Source organism: Crinia signifera, chromosome 1 (genome assembly GCF_055691185.1).
Source record: "Crinia signifera chromosome 1, ASM5569118v1, whole genome shotgun sequence".
Lineage (NCBI taxonomy): Eukaryota > Metazoa > Chordata > Amphibia > Anura > Myobatrachidae > Crinia > Crinia signifera.
In genome coordinates, this window is record NC_139217.1 from 369,906,115 (window position 1) to 369,928,406 (window position 22,292).

The following is a 22,292-nucleotide window of genomic DNA, read 5'->3' on the forward strand; positions in this document are numbered from 1 at the left end:
GTGTGCCATATCAGTCCAGGGGTGATGCTAAATGTGCTGTATCAGTCCAGAGGTGATGCTGTGTGCCATATCAGTCCAGGGGTGATGCTGTGTGCCATATCAGTCCAGGGGTGATGCTGTGTGCCGTATCAGTCCAGGGGTGCTATTAAGTGTGCCATATCAGTCCAGGGGTGATGCTAAATGTGCTGTATCAGTCCAGGGGTGATGCTACCTGTGCCATATCAGTCCAGGGGTAATTCTAGGTGTGCAGTATCAGCCTAGAGGGTATGCTAAGTGTGCCATATCAGTCTAGTGTTTGTGCCGCACACTTGTGTGGCTTATCATAGTTATCCAGCTACCTCGGTGCAACCTTTTGCCCTAAAAACAATATTGTAAGGTGTGAGCTGTTTAGAATAGACTGTAAATGAGTGGAAATGAATGTTATTGAGGTTAATATAGCGTAGGAGCAAAACAAATAAAAAATTCTGCGATTTTAGCAGTTTTTATGCTTTTTTTAACAAAAAAATCAGAACCCAAAACCCAAGAAATCCAAACACAAAACACTTAGAAGGTGTTTTGGCAAAACCCATTAGAACCCAAAACCTCAAGGTAATCAGAACCCAAAACCCGAAAAGTGGCCGGTGCACATCTCTAATTCTGAATGATGTTCCTCAAATACCACTATTGATGAGCAGTTACCTTTTTTTTTCAGATATTGGATTCAAAATTATTACACTAGAGGGCGCTGTTTCCTACTTCCTTATAATAGGTAATAGTTCTGGGGTCTGTTTGGCCTTTTAGATACTTCACTATGCTTATTGTGAACCAGGGCACGCAGCTACACTGATGTTTTATGGAGGTTATTCTGGTTGATTCGTATGCACGCACATATGCACACAGCCGACCGAACGATACCCACACACACCCAGGCATTGAAGGCACGTCTATGACACATGCGAACAACCAGCTATGGAGAGTGGCCTCAAACTGCACGCATACTTAAGTGTTCATTCTCGCACCGGCGTGTACGCAAGGTCAACCAATGTGCCTGCCAACGAACACACTGTGCGAGTGATCATCTACTAGGGGGTGCCAACAAAAATCTTGCCTAGAGCATCAAATTGGATAAGGCCGGCTCTGCCGGAATCAACACACATGTAACCAATTCATTTATCATTATCTTTATAGAATGTGGTAGAAAAACACAGTAGCTGGAAGAAATAAACGCAAACACAGAGAGAATAAACAAACTACAGACAGTTCCCTGGTCAGGATTGAAGCCCATAGCTCTGAAGGGGCACATACACATTGCAATTTTAGCCCCCTTTCTAAGTGATCGCTCGCAAGAAAATCTAGTGCTCGCACTAGCTTTCCCTAGATCGTGGGGCTTTGGCTATTAAAAATAGGAAATTGAATTCTTCAAATTTTCAAGTGACAGTCCCATTTTCGCTGTCCTAATTGTGGGTAGTAGTGTCCTGTTGTGGTGGGGGTAGTTGGCTCTGATACTAGTCATTGGGGGAAAATTTACTAAGCCAATTACGGCTAAATTAGGTGTATTTGTATACGATAATACGCCTATTTTATTCGTATTTTCGGCATTTACTATGCCGAAAATACGTTCTAATTTACTAAGTGGCCGTATGTAACATACGGCCGCTAATTAACGGGATACGGCCGCTATTTGCCAGTAAAATATGCCTGGGAAATATATTTCATTTTCCAAGCGTATTTGCCAGAAGCCTGCACGGCGTCAGTGAAAAAAGTAAATAAAAACAATAATTTAAATAAACGGCGTGGCAAACTCCCCCCCCCCCCCTCCCAATGGCCTCCGTAACCAGCCCCAGGGTCAAAAAGCCAATCCTGGTTTTTAAAAATCAGGGAACAAAACAAATATAGTCTCGCCGTATTTTTTTAAACCAACACCAGGCCCAACCAGCCAGCAGGGTAATGCCACAGCCGGGGGACACTATTATATATGGTCCCCCGGCCAAAGCATTTAATCCCTAACCGGTCAGTCTAGGCAGGGATCCTGGGAAAGCGAGGACCCTCCCAATGAAAGGGTCCCCCCCTCCAGAATTTAACTGCACAGACCGAAGCCTGGAGCTGTCCCCAGTGCCCATGGGCATTGGACACATGGCTGATTGTGTAGTAAAAAATAGATACAACTATTGTGTATTGCTGTGGAACTATGAGTCCCTGCAAGCATGCACCGCATGCAGGGACTTGGAGAACCACAAGTCCCAGCATTCAGGGCATTAAAGGGCCTGCTGGGACTTGTAGTCCCACAGCAGTACAAATAGCTAAATAAAAAAACACATGTAGCATTAAAGTAGAAGTTTATTACACACTGAGCCCATACATACACATACTTACCTACCTTGACACGCAGGAGTCGCTAGGCCGCTAAGCGGCCAATATCGGTATTCAATAGGTATTTAGCGACTGTTGCCAGTCTTATTCATTCGTATTAAGAATATGAATACGACTGAGTCTTCTTAGTAAATTTCCCCCATTGCCTCCTCAGCCACTAACCTCTCTGCACATCACTGGTTTATGCAGGGTCTCATCCGGGGAGGAGGTCTGTGTACAGTATCTGTCTGGGCCCGTTCCTCTCTAGCTAACATAGAATAGATTCTGGGCACTAGGAGACCCTAGCACTGTCCCAGAGTCTTGTGCACAGGTCTACAGAAATATGTAGTGGGACCATTTTTCCTACGCTTTTCCTACTGTACATGTACAAAACACCATGAAAATAGCCACCACGCCATTTTCCTGGTAATTTCTGCTACGCTGCTGTTGCTGTTATTGGACTTTAGAGGGTAAGCATTGAAAAAAGGGTGCAGGGTGTGCTATGGGGCCAGCTTGTGGTTGGGGGTCTGTCGCACAAGACCGGGAGAGTCTCAATGGTCATATATGGAGGTGGCCCCCTGCTAAATATAACTAATAAATATAGGTATTGATTGCAGGGGTGTGCTACCACAGACAAAGGTGAGTTGCCCTGAGGAAGAACTGCGAAGCGGGCGTCTTCCGTGTGTCACCTCACTTGTTGTCTGTGTGTGTGTGTCTATTCAGTCCTTGTAAGGACTCTAATGTGATCAATGTGTCATCTGTCTTGAATCAGCTTGTATCTAGCTGTGGCACAAGGTCTAGGCACAGTTGGCTCACTAGCCTGTGACCGCTGAACTGCCTGGCAGCGCCATCCTGACAAAGGGATCTTCTGCGAAAGGCGGTAGCGATTCTCCCCGCTATAGCCTGCTAATAATATAACAACGTGCATACCATTATTTATCCTATTTAAATCCCTGTGACAGCGTCCCTCCTTATGATATGTCAAACTAACAAGCCAGAGTGATTTAAAATATTATTCCACATATTTTTAACACAAGTTTATGGGCGGGATGTACTAAAGGGAAAATGCGGTAAAACAGGGGTTTTACCGTATTTTCCTATGTACTATTACCCGTCCGCCCCGTTTTCGCTGATACCCTATAGAAGCCTACGGGCTTCTTTTCGCCGCCCGCCGCGTCGCCGCAACCCCGCCGCCTCGCCGACCCCGACTTTCCCCCTCACTTGGGCTTACCTTCTTGCAGGTCCTCCAGGACCCCGGAAGGTAAGCCCTTCCTCCCCCTATCAACGAAGCCGGTCGTCCTTCCGGCTGCAGGGGGGAGGAGGAGGCGCCGGGGACAGCCTGCTTACCTGGAGCCGGCAGGGAGGAGACGGAGACTCCCCGCAGACCACAGTACAGGTATCGCGGGGGGGTCTCCGTTACTGCACCGCGATGCCAGCCGCATATGTTAGTACATATGCGGCAGCATCGCGGCGGACACCTGGCGAAGGGCGGCGATGTATATTACTACATCCCGCCCTATATAACCTGTTAATTTCAGTACAACTGTTGGCATTAGACACCCAACATGTGGAGCTAAAGACCACTGCGGTCCTAAATCAAATAAGGGCCGTTATTGTCATAGTAACAAGAGTTTTTTACTGATTAGTAAATCAGCAGGGTTTCTGTGCTTTTGCTTGATTTAAGCTTCTGACTAGGACGGTTATTCTTGTCTTACAGTGAATTAGCAACATATTGATTCAATTGGTATCTACCAGCAGACAAGCTTGCTAACTGATACATATTGACAAAAATCACATAAATTGAATCCATTTAACAGAACAGACCTATGAGTCTGTAGGATTTATTCAATAGTAACACATTGATCACACACACAGACTTATTTTGTAATAATAAGTATAAATACACCTTTCCTCCCACAAATATAGAATAATATTATCTTTTTCCTAAAAAGGGAAGGACTCCGAAAGTGATACTTGACATATACGTTAAAACCACATACAAGGAGGCAAACACACGGTGTATTGATGTTTTGATACTTGTGTATTTTGGCGGCGCCCATCGCATCGCATACCATAAGGCATGCGATGGTATGCGATGCGACGCGATATCGCGCGATACTGTACAATGTCATACAATTTAAAAATTGTATGACATTGTACATGGCATACAATGCCATACAATGCGATGCGATTAAACATTGTATAAGCACCCTAATGGGTGCTTACAATGTGAAATGCACCCCCACGCCACCCCCCCACTATAAACGTGAACCCGAAGCGTGGCGAGCGCAGCGAGCCCGCGAGGGGCGGCGGTACGCGTCCTCCGACCGTTTCATACCCCCACTATCCACGTCGGCGTGGAGTTGAGAATAGAAAGTGTGGCAAGCGCAGCGAGCCCCGCGAGGGGACGCGGATACCTGTGAAGCCTGCGAGGGGACTCCGATACCTGTGAAGGTATCCGCGTCCCCTCGCGGGGCTCGCCTCGCTGCGCTCGCCACACTTTCTATTCTCAACAAACATTGCGCGATGCACATCGGGGGCGCCGCTATAATACACAAGTACCGATGTTTTTTGTTGTTTGTCATATCTCGCAGTTTTTTTATATTAAACTAATAAAAGGTATATTTTAATAACTTGTGTTTCTTGCGAAAGGTGCACCACATAGTGACAAACCATCCTCTCTCCTACTTCGCCTGTGCTATGGGGCCCCCTGGACCCTGTGTGTATTTATGCCTAACCTAGGAAGCTCTGAGCAGAGAGATGCCATGAGTTGTACAAAAAATGCCAAGCATGTATAATATGTTTTCAGTACTGCCACTGTGTGTCACTCTTCCATTGGTGTCTGTGTGACATTTTACATAGAAATATAAAACAAGTAAAGCTCCTTGATTTTGAAAGTAGGATAGAAAACATTATCTATTCTAGATCATCCTGTCCGCAGTTGCCAAGAAGTGTATTCTTCAACTCAAGGCTGCACCCTACAGCTCCCCCGTTCTCACTTTTCTTAAACAAATTATTTCACATTTTCCGAATGGAGTGGCTTGAAGCTTCTCTACCAAAAGAAAAGTTGGTACTCTTTACCTAGATGGGCGCCCGCGATTGAAATCGCGGGCGTCGGGGGTAAAAATCGTGGGCATCGCGGGTAAATCGCGGGTACATAAAAATCTGCTACCCGCGATGACCGCGATTTTCCCATAGGGAACAATGTTAAAAAGGCTGATTGAGCGCGATTTTCATGTAAAATGCCTCAATGCCCGCGATTTGGCCATAGGAATCAATGTGAAATGGGCCACAGAGCCCAAATAGGCACAATTAACCCTTAAATGTCCCCCCAAATTTTTAACGGCACCCCACGATCCACGCCAACCCGAAGCGTGGCGAGCGCAGCGAGCCCGCGAGGGGCGGCGGTACGCGTCCTCCGACCTTTTCATGCCCTACTATCCACTAGGGCGTGGAGTGAGAATAGAATAGTGTGGCGAGCACAGCGAGCCACCGAGCCCGAAGCGTGGCGAGCGGACGCGGATACCTTCACAGGTAAACGCGTCCCCTCGCGGGCTTCACAGGTGTCCGCGTCGCCACGGACACCTGTGAAGCCCGCGAGGGGACCGTATAACTGTGAAGGTATCCGCGTCCCCTCGCGGGGCTCGCTGTGCTCGCCACGCTTCGGGCTCGGTGGCTCGCTGCGCTCGCCACACTATTCTATTCTCACTCCACGCCCTAGTGGATAGTAGGGCATGAAAAGGTCGGAGGACGCGTACCGCCGCTGCTCGCCACGCTTCGGGTTGGCGTGGATCGTGGGGTGGCGTTAAAAATTTGGGGGGACATTTAAGGGTTAATTGTGCTTATTTGGGCTCTGTGGCCCATTTAACATTGATTCCTATGGCCAAATCGGGTCCATTGAGGCATTGAACAGTAAAATCGTGTCCATCAGGCCTTTTAACATTGATTCCTATGGCAAATCGGGAGCATCGCGTCGCGGGCATCGCGGGTACGTTTATGGCCGGCCGCGACGCGACCGACGCGATTTCCATGTTTAACATGGGTTTCAATGGGAAATCACGGGCATCGCGTCGGTCGCGTCGCGGCCAGACATAAATGTACCCGCGATCACCACGACGGGCGCCCATCTAGGTAAAGAGTACCGAAAAGTTCACTGAAAAATGTTTTGACACTTGGGAGAGCTACATTTACACCCTATCTCCAACATTAAAGAGCCAAATTGGAAACTGTTTTAAAAACACATTATGGTACGAGACTAGGGTATGTGCACAGGACCCCCCAATCTCATAGAATACTATTTACTCTGGAACTCCACTTTTTCAGTGCGTGTAATGGAGTTAATAAATGGCGTGGACCCAGGCTTCTCTTGTGATTCCCATTTTATATAATCTTTGTACTTTATTTGCTTTCCTGTATGTTCACTGACTTTTTGTGGAATGCTATTGCACGGTGAAAATGTCACGTGTATTATTATTATTTTATCCTATTTTATTTTATTGTCTTTTACCGACAAACACCTTGTTTTAAGTGAACTGTGTTTATACCTTTGTACACATTGTACCTCTATCTCATTGATCTGTAATGCTTCAATAAAAGAAAATTGATAAAAAAAAAAGAAAACATTATCTGCAATAGAATATATGAATGAATCCATTAAGTCAAAGTAATGTACTTACTTTTACTGCTCTTCACCATTAGAGCAGTAAAATTCTGGAACTCATTGCCAGTGGGGGTGGTTACAGAAACTACTGTTAATGAATTTAAATCAAAACTGGATTTTTTTTTTGGGGGGGGGGGGGGGGTATTTTAACATCCGCGCCCCCTATCGCCGGCTACCGCATTCATAATTATCGCATATGCACTATGCGATAATTATGGCAAAGGACAGCTCTTACGGTAAGAGCTGTCCTTTGCGGTGAGTCAGCAGGCAGCTCTACCCTTCCTCCCTTACCCGGCACTGCTGCTGCTGCGCCGGGGTCTCCTCTTCCCTGCACCCGGAAGAGGATCATAGTGCAGGGAGGAGGAGTTCACAGGTTCGGGCAGCACAGCTCTGTGCTGCCCAGACACAGGTAAGGGGGGTCGGCGGTGGGACGGTGCGGGGCGGCCATATTTTTCTGGCGATGCCCCCCCACCGGGCTTAGAGCATCCCAAAATGCTGTAAAAACCCCAATAACTGGGGTTTTTACCACATTTTTAGTTTAGAGAATCTCCCCCTTGATCATTAAGGGAATCCTATAGGCTTCTGCAGGGAATCACCAGCTTTTGCTGGCGATTCCCTCCGCAGCATGTATATTATCCAAGAGGAAAAATGGGAAGATTGCGCTAATATATATACAATAAATTCCAAATTCCAGCACTGACACTGCGGAGGGGGGTTAGAGAATACAGAAATGCGGTAAAAAACCCTATAACAGTGTTTTTAGCACATTTCTGGTTTAGAGCATCCCGCCCATTGTTACTATGTATTATATGATTTTTTTAGAATATAATTGTATTGACAGAAGCAGAACAAATCAGCACCAAGTGGGCACAATGTAGAGGTTGAACAGAGAATGTCATTGGAAGTTATCCTTATTTCTTTTTTTGTAGGAAATGTGAAGCATGCTTCCAGTTACTGATATACAGGCTTGTGATATTATTATATGGTATAAATACTATGCATGCTAGTAACACTCGGGATACCCGTCTACAGAGAGTTTGACACGTCACTGCTGTAGCTCGGGGACTAATAGCAGATGTGACTTCAACACTCACATGATGACACTGGATGGTCGGTGACATGATACACTTATGTTATGTCATGTGTGTGACTTGAGGGACGGACGGGCGGATAGCAGCGGGGCCGGCCCGAGCTCCAGCCTCCTCCTCCAGGTGGGGCCTTCCCAAACCCAGTGCAGCGCTGGAGAGTGGTGTGAGTTTGAGTAAGCGTGCTCAGGGCGGTCCTATGCCTTCCCAGTGCAATAAAACACAGTGAGAGGATGTCTCCCGTGTTGCTGGAAGAGAAGCTGAGTGGGACACCGGCTTCCAGTCCACCTTGTGTTTACGCCGCTGCCTGCCTGAGCCATGACAGCCAGCAATAAGAAGTCCATAGCGCTGGGGGTGGTCGGCCTGCTGCTGGTCACTTTCGGGGCAGTGCTGGTGTTTCTGGTGCCCGTTATCATGCAGCAACAAGTGGAGAAGGTAGGCGCACTGTAGGCGTAGGGGTAAGTAGTGGTAGTAGCATGCACAGTGGTCTGATCTATCTACTGAAGGATGCTTGGGGTCACATGACTGGTTAAATCCCAAATCTATCACATCCGAGCCACAAGCACTGACTGCACACCCAGCTATATGTTCCTGTGTCCGGCTACACGTCCCCATTTTCTCCAGGGACTGACTGTGATCATTGCGTTTCCCTCCCAGGACTCTGTCCTGTCCATAAGCACATGCCAGCTGTACACTTCACCTGAATTATTTATACAGGGACAAGTAGTTCCTTCATGCGCCTCACCTTTCATTCAGTTGCTACTTGTAGATGAAGTAGGCATTTTTTATTGTTTTATGTAGTTTTACGATTTTTTTTTCTCCAGCTTTAGCTCTATCCTTGAGCTTAGGTAATTCTGTACATTGAACAGCATTTCAATGTGTCATTTAGTAATCACGTCTGCCTACTTATATTACTTTTTATGTTTCCCCCCCTTTTTTTTTCTATGTGGTGTCAAATAGTTTGTCAGTGGTTCCCAAACTGTGTGCCGTGGCTCCCAGGGGTGCCTCAGGACACATACAGGGGTGCAATGTTCCCTCTAATTTTACAAAGGCTGTGTGCGGCTAAAGTTTTTGGTTGTGCAACTTTGGAATGAAATTTACATTTTTGTGCGTCACTTATATATAACTGTAAAATGACGTTCAGCATTTGTGTTAACTTTACTTCAAAATTATATTAAACATTTAAACATTCAAAATACAGTACACAATGTAGTTAATGGGTGAAACACACATTAATTGAGTCCACAACTGCAAAAAGGGACCATTGCTGCTTTGTGCGCTCAGTTGTAATGTCTGTGCGCATGCTCTTCAAGGTGTGTGCGCACAGCTTAGAGGGAACACTGCAGGGGTGCCCTGGGTTGGTAGTCCAGGACCAACCCAAATTATTAATGGTTAGTTATTTTTGAGCAAAACCAGTGCTGGTGGCTGACAATCATAAAATGTGTACAATCAGAAGCAAATCCTGCCCTTTACCACATAACTGACCCTAAGAATCGCAAATAAACACAATCTAATTATAATTTTTTTGGAGTAGGGGTGCTGCGAAAAAATTCTGATGCTCTAGGGTGCCGTGATTCAAAAAAGATTGGGAACCCCTGGTTTAAGTGTTTGCCAATTTCAAGATGAGTGTGTACACGCCTAAAACAAATCTTGGACATTCTCGGCACAAGATTTGGCTCTTTGAGAAACAAAAAAAATACACCATTAGTGCGCTTTCATTCAGTTTCCATGTATTTTGGAACGACGTACATGAAACTGGCTGAGCTTTCTATAGCCATGTTTATTCCAGTTTTCACAGTGTACTGTTGTATGCTACTACAAATCTGGCATGCTGCAGTGTTTTTTTTTTTTTTTTTCACTGTGTGGTGGGATTTTATTTTTGGTCTGCTTTCTGCTGTACTTGTCCTACTTGTCTCCTTTATTGTATATAAGGGTATAATTTACCAGAGCTGTAATTTTTTCCAGCCTCGTCTTGGAGGATCTGCAGATCACCTGGCAAATCAAAAAAGCATTTCTTATGTTTTTCGTAGACTCGATTTGTGCAAGTGGGAAGTCTTCAGATCCGCAGATTTTTTTTTCACCTTTTTCTTTTAAAAGTGTAATATGGCTTTTTTCTGTCCTCCGTAAGATTCCACTGTGGGAGTGATGCTAAAATAAAATGAGACTAGTATTCTACAATGGGACTAGTGGCATTTCTAAAATATACTACCTATTTTATATCCATGGAGTTTTTATGAATGTGATCTGTCCCATACATACAGAAAATAGACACTTCAGCCCCATACACACTAGAGCAGGGGTCTTCAACCTGTGGCCCGCTGAGTTGCTTTGAGTGGCACGCAGCCTGTCATTGCTGTGTTTAAAAAAAAAAAACTTCTGCTAGTCCCCTTTGCATGTGGGACGTGGCGGAGGTGGATGTGCAGTGGCTAGGGTGGGTAGGACTGTGCGCGGACATGCGCATTGTGTATTTCCTGATGCCGCGTGCCTGCGCCCTTTCAGTGAAGAGTGACAGCCGCCAGCCCTCTGACCGAGCTGTTGTTTCCTGAGACCTCTGCCAGGGACACTGACCATCTTGTGACATTGCAGAAGATTCAGGCAGGTTTCTTAGGGAAGGGGGAAGCTGGCTAAATGCAGTGCTAAATACAGGGGGGGGGGGATCGCTCGCTCTATTCGACATACCAGGGGAATCCTCGCTGTCAGAAGACGGTGAGGATTCCCTGGAATGGCTAGGTTCGCAGCTAATGCAGGAAGCCTGCTGCATTTAGCCTCGCCGTTTTGGCAGCCACCCACCATTTTCACCTCGCTGTAAAAACCCAGCGAGGTGGAAACGGCGGTTACAGGGCTCAGTTGAATTCTGACCCGTGAGCTGTGACAGTGAGCAATCAGCACTTCTCACCAACGCAGCTCGCCAGGTGGCATTCAATATACCCCTTTGTGTTGCATGGAACATTGTTCTTAAATTTCAGCTTTGTGATCTTTATGAATGTTATACATTGTTTTTGTCGAACACCGTTTCTTTTAGTGCAATTAGGAGTCCACCAAGTATTTAGCATGGTTTGCTTTGCTAATGGATAAAATCTTAGAAGAATTTAGTGGTCAAACACAAATACCCCTTTCAGACATACGCGAAAATCATGTTTTTTTTCACATGAACGCGCCCAAACCCGGGACTAGCGTATGTCTGAAAGGGTATACCCGGGATTTCACTCCCGGATACTGAGCACCTGCAATTGACCAGGGTTTTTCCCGGTATTTTACTCCTCTGTATAATACCCGGCTTATGTCTGAATGGTATTACCTGGGTTTTTCAGTTTTAAACATGTGATGCCGAGGCGTCTTCTGATGAGGTCATCAGCTGCAGCAGAGGAAGACACCTCAGGAACATGCGCGGAGGCGCTTGCAGAGGCAGTGGCTGCATGTTGTTCCTTTTCAGCAACAGAGTGCAGAGTCCTGTGGGAAGTCAGGTGGCATGGAAGGAAGAGGAGGTCAGGGAGCTGTTACTTGTGCGTGGAGAAGAGGAGATCAAATCACAGGCTCACAGGTCATTCTTGTGAGCCAGCAAAGTGTCCCATTTTAATGATGAAAGACTGAAATGCATGAAAAGCCTAGCTTATGTGTGAAAGGGGTATACCCGGGTTTTTCCCGGATTTGAGGTGGTGTGAAAGGGGGTCTGTTATTAAATTCCAGGGAGTGACCTGGGTTGAAAATCCCGGGTAAACCTGGCCAAAAATCCCGCGTGGTATGATCCTTCATTAACCTAGTTCCAGTGTGTACGTGCAATCACTGCTGATGGCCATTCACTGATGTCAGGATGAATGCCTGTCACTCAAGCATGTAACTAACTTAAGTTCGTAGATTTTGTGTTTTTTTTTGGTACTTGTTTCCTAGCACGGCCACACCGATTTACATCGGGGTGGTCGTGTCGGAAAAATCGGGTCGATCGCATCGCATGCGATTTGGTCGCATGCAATGCGACCGACCGATTTTGGACCCGATTTTTTTTTTTTTTTTAATTAAATGTAAATCGGGTCCCTGGGACCCGATTTTACATTGGATTCAATGTAAAATATTCCCAACCCCCCCAAATGTCACGGCGTACACCCCACGATAGACGCCAACCCGAAGCGTGGCGAGCGCAGCGAGCCCGCGAGGGGCGGCGGTGCGCGTCCTCCGACCTTTTCATTCCCCTACTATCCACGTCGGAGTGGAGTTGAGAATAGAATAGTGTGGCGAGCGCACGCGGATACCTTCACAGGTAAACGCGTCCCTTCGCGGACTTCACAGGTGTCCGCGTCGCCACGGACACCTGTGAAGCCCGCGAGGGGACGCGTATAACTGTGAAGGTATCCGCGTCCCCTCGCGGGGCTCGCTGCGCTCGCCACGCTTCGGGTTGGCGTCTATCGTGGGGTGACGACGGGGACATCTAAAATGTGAAATGGGTCATATTGGCCCATTTCACATTTTTCACATTTTTTCAAGATTTCAATGTTAAAAAATCTTTTAACATTGAAGCCTATGTAAAAATCGGGGGCATCGCGTCGGGACCTATGTTAATGGTCCCGACCGACGCGATGCCCCCGATATTTTACCTTTCCCGACACGATTTCAATGTTAAAATATTTTTTAACATTGAAGCCTATGGGAAAATCGCGGGCATCGCGTCGGGACCATTGTTAACGGTCCCGACCGACACGATGCCCCCGATATTTTATCCTAGCCGGCCAAATGGACCTGATTTCAAAGGAAATCGGGTCCATCTTATGGATCGTGTACCTTAACTAAAGGTACACGATCCATAAGATTTGTGGCCGTGCTAGGAAACAAGTACCTTTTTTTTTATTTTATTTTTTTATATTTTCTGCGTGGCATTAAGTCTCGACATGGTAGCACCTCCAAACCCGGGTTGTTGCTGGGTCGACCTGGGTTAAGGTGCTTAGTGAAAGCACCAGACCTTATAACCTGGGTGACCAAACCTCAATTTGACCTAGGTCATAAGAAGGTTTAAACCTGGGTTACCCTGTCTGTATAATGGGTGACCTAGTTTAATGTGAAAGTGTTACAAAATGAGTATGAGCAGATTGGTTAGTGCTTTGTTTCTCTCCACTTTATCTGTATCTATATATCAATGATTTGATCATTGCCCCCTACGTGAATTTTGTTATGTTGGGTACATCTTTAGTGGGTTCCCTTGTGCAAGTTATATAAAAATGAAAAATGCTGTTTGAAAAAGAACTAGTATAATGAAACCAAAATACTCACATACTATCACAATGAGGAAATGTTTTCAAAACCCATTTTGTTTGCCTGTTATAAAATGATGTAGGTGGCAGAGCTTTCCACCTTTCTGTGCACATTCGAAATGAGAATGGTATGCTTTCATGTGATCTGTTGTAAATTCAGTATATCCCATAAAATGGGGAATGGTTGGGTCATATGATCCCTATGTAACTAGCCTAATGAAGGAATATAGTGTAGTGACCCTTAAGTCATCTGAATACACTTCATGCATTATATCATTTAACTCAAATTTAGTTGCAAAACTTTTCTTCCTCAGTGGTCCCAAAAAGTCATATTCTGAGACCATTTTTATGCATTGGGAACCCTACAGACAGTTGAGCATTCTGTTAACATGAACAAATATGGGTCTTGCTACCCCAGTGCCCATGTCAATGTCTGTTTTGTTTAACATGGCCTTTGGATACACCTCTCCGCATGCCCTGCCACATTTGTCTTCCCTTCGAACATGCAGTTGTTAATGTTTGTAGTCTAAATTTGGCTGCATGTACGATGACAGAAGACCGTGTTTAACGAGCACGTACGGTTAATGATAGAGTGTACACACTGGCTGATATTACAAATTAAATTGCTCAGAAGGGCCTATGTTTAGAAAGTGTATGGGGTACTAAAGACACTGCTAGCATTTCAGATGGCTGCTATTATAGGTGTAGAGTGAAGGTGGCATGTAATTGGATAAATGCCAGAATACCATCCTTGTGACTTTTTGTACTTTTTAGAGAAGTAGTTCAACATAGCCTAGCCTGCCAAATTATTTGTGTAATTGGACTTCTGGGACCTGAAAATGTTGTATGGCAATTTTTCTGTAGTTCATTGACCTGAATGTGTTGCACCCCTAGTTTAAGGTCACTATGCATTCTGAAAACTATTTAGTCTGACCAGACACTGGTGGGAGGATGTATAGGAATGGCCAACAGTTGATTAACCATCAATGGTCTGAAACCATAGTTGGGGTACAGTCTATTTTGCTCAGCGATTGTCATCCCTCCTTTATTACTCAATAGGCCAATCAGGAGAGGCTGTGGTTTGTCCCAGCAATATGGATAAAGAAAACCCAACACTTTGGGGGCTCTGTGCCATCGACTTTAGCAAGGTATTGCATCTCCACCATGAATGGTTTAAACCAGGGATGGGAAACCTTCTGCCCTCCAGCTGTTGAACTACACATCCCAGCATGCCCTGATACAGTTTGCTATTTGACCATACTAACACTGTTGCAGGGCATGCTGGGATGTGTAGTTCAACAATAGCTGAAGGTTCCCCACTCCAGGTTTAAACAGTTGATGTCCATCTTTTACCAAGATGTTCCTTTGAGAGCTTCAACAGAAACTCATCTACAGTCTCCATCAATGTTCCCTCTAATTTTACGAAGGCTGTGTGCAGCAAAAGATTTTGACTGCAACTTTGGAAGGAAATTTTAATTTTTGTGCGTCACTTATAAATAACTGGAAAATGACGTTCAGCATTTGTGTTAACTTTACTTCAAAATGATATTAAACATTTAAACATTAAAAACACAGCACACAATGTAGTTAATGGGTGAAACACACATTGAGTCCACAACTGCAAAAATGGACCACCGCTGCTTTGTGTGCTCAGTTGTAATGTCTGTGTGCACGCTCGTCGAGTTGTGTGCGCACAGCTTAGAGCAGGCATGTCCAACGTTGGCCCTCCAGATGTTGTGAAACTACACATCCCAGCATGCTTTGCCACAGTTTTGCTATTAGAGAATGCTAAAACTATTGCAAAGCATGCTGGGATGTGTAGTTTCATAACATCTGGAGGGCCAACGTTGGACATGCCTGGCTTAGAGGGAACACTGGTCTCCATCCATTTGTGATTTACTATACTTCTTGCATACCATCTCATTATGAAAGCAGACACTCTTAAAAATTGCTCAGTAACCACATAACATTTTTGAATAAAGCAAAAAGCAAGTAACTGTGCACATGGACAAACCAAATGGTATGGAAGAAACAAAGAGAAATCCAGGCTGTCCCAAAAGGTACAGTTGTAAAGATGAAATGAAAACCAGTAATACAAAAGGATACACTATGCACTAAAAATGTTTTCATCACGTTAGTGCCCATGTACATGGAGGACAGAACATAGACTGTGCGTGCCAAGCTAGGTAAAAAAAAAAAAAACTGCAACACATTTGGAGTACCTGCAGTTCTGCTCCCCACGCAATCCCTAAACAAATACAAAATTACACTGGCTCTGTAGATTTTACATGACTAGTTTTCATTTTAGCACCTTACATATTTCAAAACCTGTGCAGTTCTACTTCCCTGCCTCAGGGGCGAATTTATGGGGGAGGGTGCCACTAGGCACAACCGTAATGGCTGCCCCAATTTTTATTGATTGGCTGTAAGTCCTCATTTGAGTTTGCCAATTTAATAGAATTATTTAAAAAAGCCTCTCGCTATGAATGGTTTGTTTTTAATTATGTAGGACCGCTTACAGGGGCAGTGTGTTAATGTCCTTCCAGTTTACACTCTATTGAAGATGGTACAACGGAAATATTTTGTAGTTGGTACACTGGTATATTTTGTAGCTGGTACATTGCAAGCTGAAAATACCACCGCAAGCATTTAAGTGCCGCCCCCCAAACAATTGCTGCCCATAGACCCGTGCCTAATGGAAATTCGCCACTGCCTTGCCTAGTGTCACTCTCTGCTGTGCTGCTTCTAGCACAGGACTGGTCTGCATATCAGTGCTGGAATACAGACCACACTATGCTAGAAGCCACACAGCAGAGAGCGACACTCCAGGCAGGGAAGAGGAATGCACGGGTTTTGAAAGATGCAGGGTTCTAGAATGAACACTTCATTACCATCCATAATACAGTCCTGGGGGCCAAAGCACTGACTTGCACCTATTCCTTCTAGTGTTTGGCCAGCACAACAACTGGAAGAACTGTAGACTGACTCGTAGACAACAAGGTACAGAAGCAAAGAAATAGCCCATCGCAACCAATCGGTGTTTCACTGTCTTTATAGTATGAGTTGATAAATACTAGCTAAAATAGGATTGCTATGGATAACTGCTACACATTTCCACTTCTCCACTGTTTAAAGGAACTATGGGCAGTATTCAATGAGAAAAATTCTCCGTGTTTTATGGAGAATTTTTGCTTTTTCTGCCCTGGACGGAGCATTTTGCTCTCCAAAAGTGAACCACCCTATTCAATGTGAAATATTCGCCGTCTCTCTCCGTGTAGAAATTCTCCATCTTTTGATGGAGAGCTGGAATGTGAACTTTTAATCTAAAAGGGTTTTTTTTTTTAATTTTGGTGTAAAAAAATCAGGTTTTTTTTTCTGTGAAGGGGCATGTTATTTTTATTCATGTGCTTATAGCACATGAATATATATTTAATAAAAAAAAAAAAAAATTTTACATTTTTTTTTTTTCATTTTTTTTACACAGTGCAGCCAGCAGGGGGCCTGAGCGCTCGAGCCGCTCATTAGATATTCATATATTCACTGCACCCGATAGTTAATATGCACGTTCGGGTGCAGTGAATACTGGGTCCCCCGCTGGCTATAGGGGGGGCAGCCTGTGCTGCCTGGGTCCCGGGGGGGCCCCCTACCCTCCACATATGTTCTGGGGCATCCAGGGAGACTTTAATCTCCCTGGATGCCACCGTCCCACGGCTCCCTGTCAGCTCCCTGCCGCGGACGCTCGTCCGCTGCAGGGGTTAAGACTCGCCGCGAGTGGCGGCGAGTCTTAAATACGTTGAATAGTGGGAGCAGGAGGCTCCGGAACACGGCGAGTGTATGGCGAGAGAAAAAATCTCTCGCCATGCACAGAGAATTTTCTACATTGAATACTGCCAATTGCTCCACTGTTTAAAGGAACTATGAGTTTCAATTGCAAGACAATTTGACAGTAAGAACTACTGTTCTCTGTATTCTATATCCAACAATGACATATTATCCATAAAAATAAGGTATATTGGTGGGTTACAATTAAGGTTTGTAAACAAGAGTTCAGATCTTGGTGGAAGAGAGCAAACTGATTTCTCTGTCAAACATGACAATCGGCCACAGGTGCTGTGTGTGGCTGTAACCACCTGTACTGCATGGTTTGTATTGAGAGTTGAAGATAGTGAATGAAAGCAGTGTGATGGATAATGAGTGCATCTTCTACTCTGGAAACACCCTTTATTGGTGATCAGACCATGGTGGTGAGATGTAACGTCACTGGAATTTTACATAACTACACAAACAGGTTTGAGTTTTTAATTTAGTCAGGTCTTGTAATGCATCTGCTACCCATGAGATACTTCAAAGCAGTATGTGGCTTGCTACATTTTATCATTCTTCACATCTTCTGGGAAAATTTCTAGTTCTGTATATCTGTGGTTTTGTCTGGATTGTAATTATTAGCAACCTATGACAATGGCATATATTCAATGCCATGGGCGAGCGGTGACTGCGAGCAGGACTTTTTGCTCGCAGTCACTGCTCACCCTGTCAGTATTCAACTGACCCCCCTCATTCGCAAATTCCCCCTCGCTCTGTTTTTTGAGCGAGGGGGAATTTGCGAATGTGCCTCCAAAAACTGCGAGAGCCGAGGCTAATTACAGCGAGTTTGCTGCACTAGCCGCGGCTCTCGCAGTTTAGGGGAATCCTCGCCGTTCTGTGACGGCGAGGATTCCCCCGGTACGTTGCATAGTGCGAGCGGCTGGCGCGGGGGTTAAACTGCGAGGATCACTGGTTTTCTGTGATCCTCCCAGTTTAACCCCCTCGCCGGCCGCTCGCACCGGCATTGAATACCTGTCAATGTATTTTCTACATACCAAAGATAAATAAGCTAAGCAGTCTCATCAGATATGACAACTTAAACTGGAAAAAAGGTTTTATGCAGCTATAGACTATATCCGTATGTCAATTCGGCTAGAAAAGCTGTGCAAAATAATGTTCCCCTTTTTTTTTTTTTTTTATGACAAGAATTTTTCAGCATTCTTCTGTTTTTTTTTTTTTTCTTTTAGAATAAATTCCACCCACTGCTTCTGTCTTGATGCTCCCAGCCATTGCACTTGTCAGCACATGCACAACCCCTTCCATTCACATGAAGTCACAGCAGTGAGCGACAGAAAAATCTGGAGGTTATATATATATATATATATATATATATATATATATATATATATATATATATATATATATATATATATATATATATATATATATATATATATATATATATATATATAATATATATGATATATATGATGCGGGAGTCTACCTAGTTTTGAAAAGTGAAGGCAATTGATCAGATTACAATTACTATTTAACCCTTTGAGTGGCAATGTTGCTGTGAGAGGTCCTCAAAATATCCGCCAAATTCCAGCAGCACTCACAGCTACAGTACTGTTCTTTTAGTATAAATACAAATACAGCCAAATCAATGGATTAATGCAGGGGTCCTCATATTTTGCTCTGGGACCCCATCAGACAATAAAAATAATTACAGGACCCCAGCAAGTTACTGCAGAAGGTCATCACATCACATGTGTAGTCAGCAGAGAGCACATACATGGCAGCATTGTGGAGGAAAAAAGTGATGTGAGAAGTCTGAAGTAACAGATTCCTTAAATCAATGACAGATTAGAAAAGTTATAAGCATGATGGTCAGCAACATTAAGTCTCGAGCCTATGCTGAGAGGACCGGGACCCACTTTGGGGTCAGGACACAGTTTGAGAACCGCTGGATTAATATTTAGTTAAATATCGCCCCCTTAAAAAGAACAGTCTCTGGCATTTTTAGACCATATTGGAACTCAAAGGGTTAAATTCTCTATATAGAACCAGTGCTAATTAATTAATAACTGGCTTATGGTCCCCATACATGTGCTGATTGGTCATCCTCTGAGCAACCGGGTCAGGAAGCCTTTATCAAATGTTGTAAGGAGTAGACCGAAAAAAAACTGGAAAACAGGTGAAAAGTTTGCATTGCTGGACAGTAGCTCATGTATAGAAATATAGTTATCGGCCAACCAGCCTGGTCATTGACCCTAGGCTGCACCACTTGCTATTTTTTTTTTGCATTGCAGTTTAAAGTGTTCCCCATAACTTGATCATGTTTCCCATTATAGAATATGGCAGGCCCTGTACCAACACCAACTCCAGTATCTAAACATCTTCTGAGAGGTGAGTGCGTGTTTCCTGGCAGTATTGGGAAAATAGTGTTGGTTGACGGCCATCTTTGTATGCAGTCATGAGTCGGCTGCATTCTATTGTCAAATTGGACACAGATCTAGTTGTTCACTGCTGCTGAGCTTAAGATGTCTGAAACACTTATGGATGATTAACTTTGCAAGTTAAAATTGTATTTGACCCTGCAACTATTTTAACTAACATCGTGATTTACTAAAAACTACTTTGTGGTACTACACTGAAGGGAGGGTGATGAGCTTCCTGTCACACAACATCAATTTGCTATCAATCTGGTGCATGCAGCATTATGAATTTGCTTGTTACATGGATTTGGCCCTTTAGTCAGCTGACTGAGAGCAACTTCCTGGACAAAATCTAGTTCCTAGAAAATAATTAATAACCGCACCCTGTATTTCACTTGTGTTTTATGCTCTCTATTGAGCCTGGGAAAAGTGGAAATGACTACAGTTAGTAGGGACTAGTAGGAGCCTGCAAACCTGTACTATGATCCGAAGGCTACATTATTTGTAGAATACACAAAGAATGTAATTCTGCTGGAAGCTAAGCATTCAAAAATTATCTTGCTGTATAAGGAAGTACAGGGACTATACTGCTGTTTTATTTTTTTCAATAAAAAATGTGAAACTATAACATTCTAAAGGTGCGTACGCATTTGGCAATATATTAAGCGACCTAGCTGATTTTGGCCCTTCTGAGCGATATTGTTAAAAAATATCACTACGAATGATGCCTACTCCCACAGATTGTTAATGACTACTCCCACAACCACCTCTACCCTCCCTGCCCTCTGTACATGCTGCTCAATTTGACTCTGTCTCTAAATGATATCGTTAACTATATCCTTGTGTTTTAGTGCGATCATATTTCTCCTTTGGCACCGCCGATATGGTTAACGATATTTCTGGTGCACTGAATTGCCCGGTGTGTACACAGCCTAACAGTTATGGGGTGAGATGTGTGGCGATGTTGCTCATGGTAACAAAATCAGCTTTAAGGTAACCTTTTATAAAGTGCATTCACTAAAAGTATAGGTTGCCTTGGCAAATTTTACATCAGCTCACTTCTCTGCTCCTTTCACTGCTTCATACGTCTTCCCCATAGCATCTAAAATTTGTAATTAAAATATTTTTGTTTTCTCTTGATTGACTCTATTGTATTGAAGTGCAAGGTCATGCATATGCAAAAAAAAGCCCCAGACAGTCGGGTGCAATAAGTCCGTGGTGTGTTTTTTTTTTTGTCAGTGGTCTTAAAAATAATGAAAAAAAGGCCCTAATTCTTGCTTATCCCTGCTCGGTCACCCCAGTTTGTCTGCCCCTTCCCTTTAGAATGTAAGCTCTAATGAGCAGGGCCCTCTCTCCTCATGTACTTTTCTAAGATTAGATCTTTGCCACTGATGTGTCATACTGCCATAATTGCCTCAGTGTCCACTGCTGCAACTGTCTTATTTACCATATACTTGTCCTAACTTGCATTTGTGCTGTAAATCACTATTTTCCTTGCTGCTCATCTATGTATTGTCAGGTACTGCGGAACCCTTGTGGCACCATATAAATAAACAATAATAATCAGTTTGGAATGCAAATTGCTAAGAATCGTTAATAGTGTGAAAATGACAGTGCATTGAGAAAAAATGCAACTGCAGTCTAAGGGATGACAATTAGTGTTCCTGCTAGGCTATTTTAGTGGGGCGCTGCGCCCTGCCCGATTATTTTTAATTTTTTAAAAAAAAGGCAAAATGCACCCTGCCCCTCTAGCAGCGCCCCGCTGAAACATCCTGGTGTCTGCCCTGACACACCGTACAGGGAAGCCCAGCACCACCATAGACTGCGATGCCCGGCGCTCCCTCGGCAAGGCCCTCCCCCTTTGGTGAAGGTGGTGGCGGGGCACCGCCCCCTTTAATGACTTCCCCCGGCGCCCTGTCTGCACAAAAACCTAGAGTGAACACTATTAAGCATTGTTGCTAGTTCTGTACAATGCAAGTGGGATGTCACATGCAGCTGCTGCAACCCAAAAGATGGCGACCCTGCGCTTGGTTTGTAGCTACTGTATTGTGAAACACTCTCATAGTAGCAATTCAGTCTGCAAATTTTGTGATTAAATCACTGAGCGGACATGGCTTGCAGGAGGCCTTGCCCTTTGCTGGCTGGCCTCCCACATGCTACCGCCGCAAGCTGTAGTTTTGCAAAGATTCGCAGGTACTTATGTAGTAACTGGGCTGCCGATTTTGAAATCGGGTCCATCGCATCGCACCCGACCAAATCGCATGCGATGCGATGCGATGGACCCGATTTTTCCATAGGATTCAATGTTAAAATGGACTGAGTCCATTTTAACATGGAATTCAATGGGAAAAAGGGGTCCTTTTCATACCCCTACTATCCAAGTGGGCATGGAGTTGGATATAAACCTGTGGCGAGCGTAGCGAGCCACCGAGCCCGAAGCGTGGCGAGCGTAGCGAGCCCCGCGAGGGGACACAGAATACCGTCCCCTCGCGGGGCTCGCTTCGCTCGCCACGCTTCGGGCTCGGTGGCTCGCTACGCTCGCCACAGGTTTATATCCAACTCCATGCCCACTTGGATAGTAGGGGTATGAAAAGGACCCCTTTTTCCCATTGAATTTCATGTTAAAATGGACTCAGTCCATTTTAACATTGAATCCTATGGAAAAATCGGGTCATCGCATCGCATCGCATCGTATGCGATATCGCATCGCATCTGATTGTATGCCTTAACTTAAGGC

At 44.6% G+C, this 22,292-nt stretch overlaps 1 protein-coding gene across 4 annotated transcripts in view; it reads left to right on the plus strand.

Annotated features, from left to right (window-relative positions):
* Nucleotides 1-8,223: 8,223 nt before the first annotated feature.
* The window catches only part of SCARB1 (scavenger receptor class B member 1), a 71,233-nt gene continuing 57,164 nt past the window's right edge, over nt 8,224-22,292 (plus strand). For 2 of the 4 annotated variants that reach the window (XM_083150700.1, XM_083150708.1), the window contains exon 1: nt 8,224-8,508. In XM_083150700.1, the coding sequence (XP_083006826.1) occupies nt 8,392-8,508 (117 nt within the window). In that variant the 5' untranslated portion in view covers nt 8,224-8,391. Of the gene's footprint in view, nt 8,532-22,292 lie in introns of all 4 variants that reach the window. The other 2 variants (XM_083150713.1, XM_083150721.1) reach the window with 2 other exon arrangements.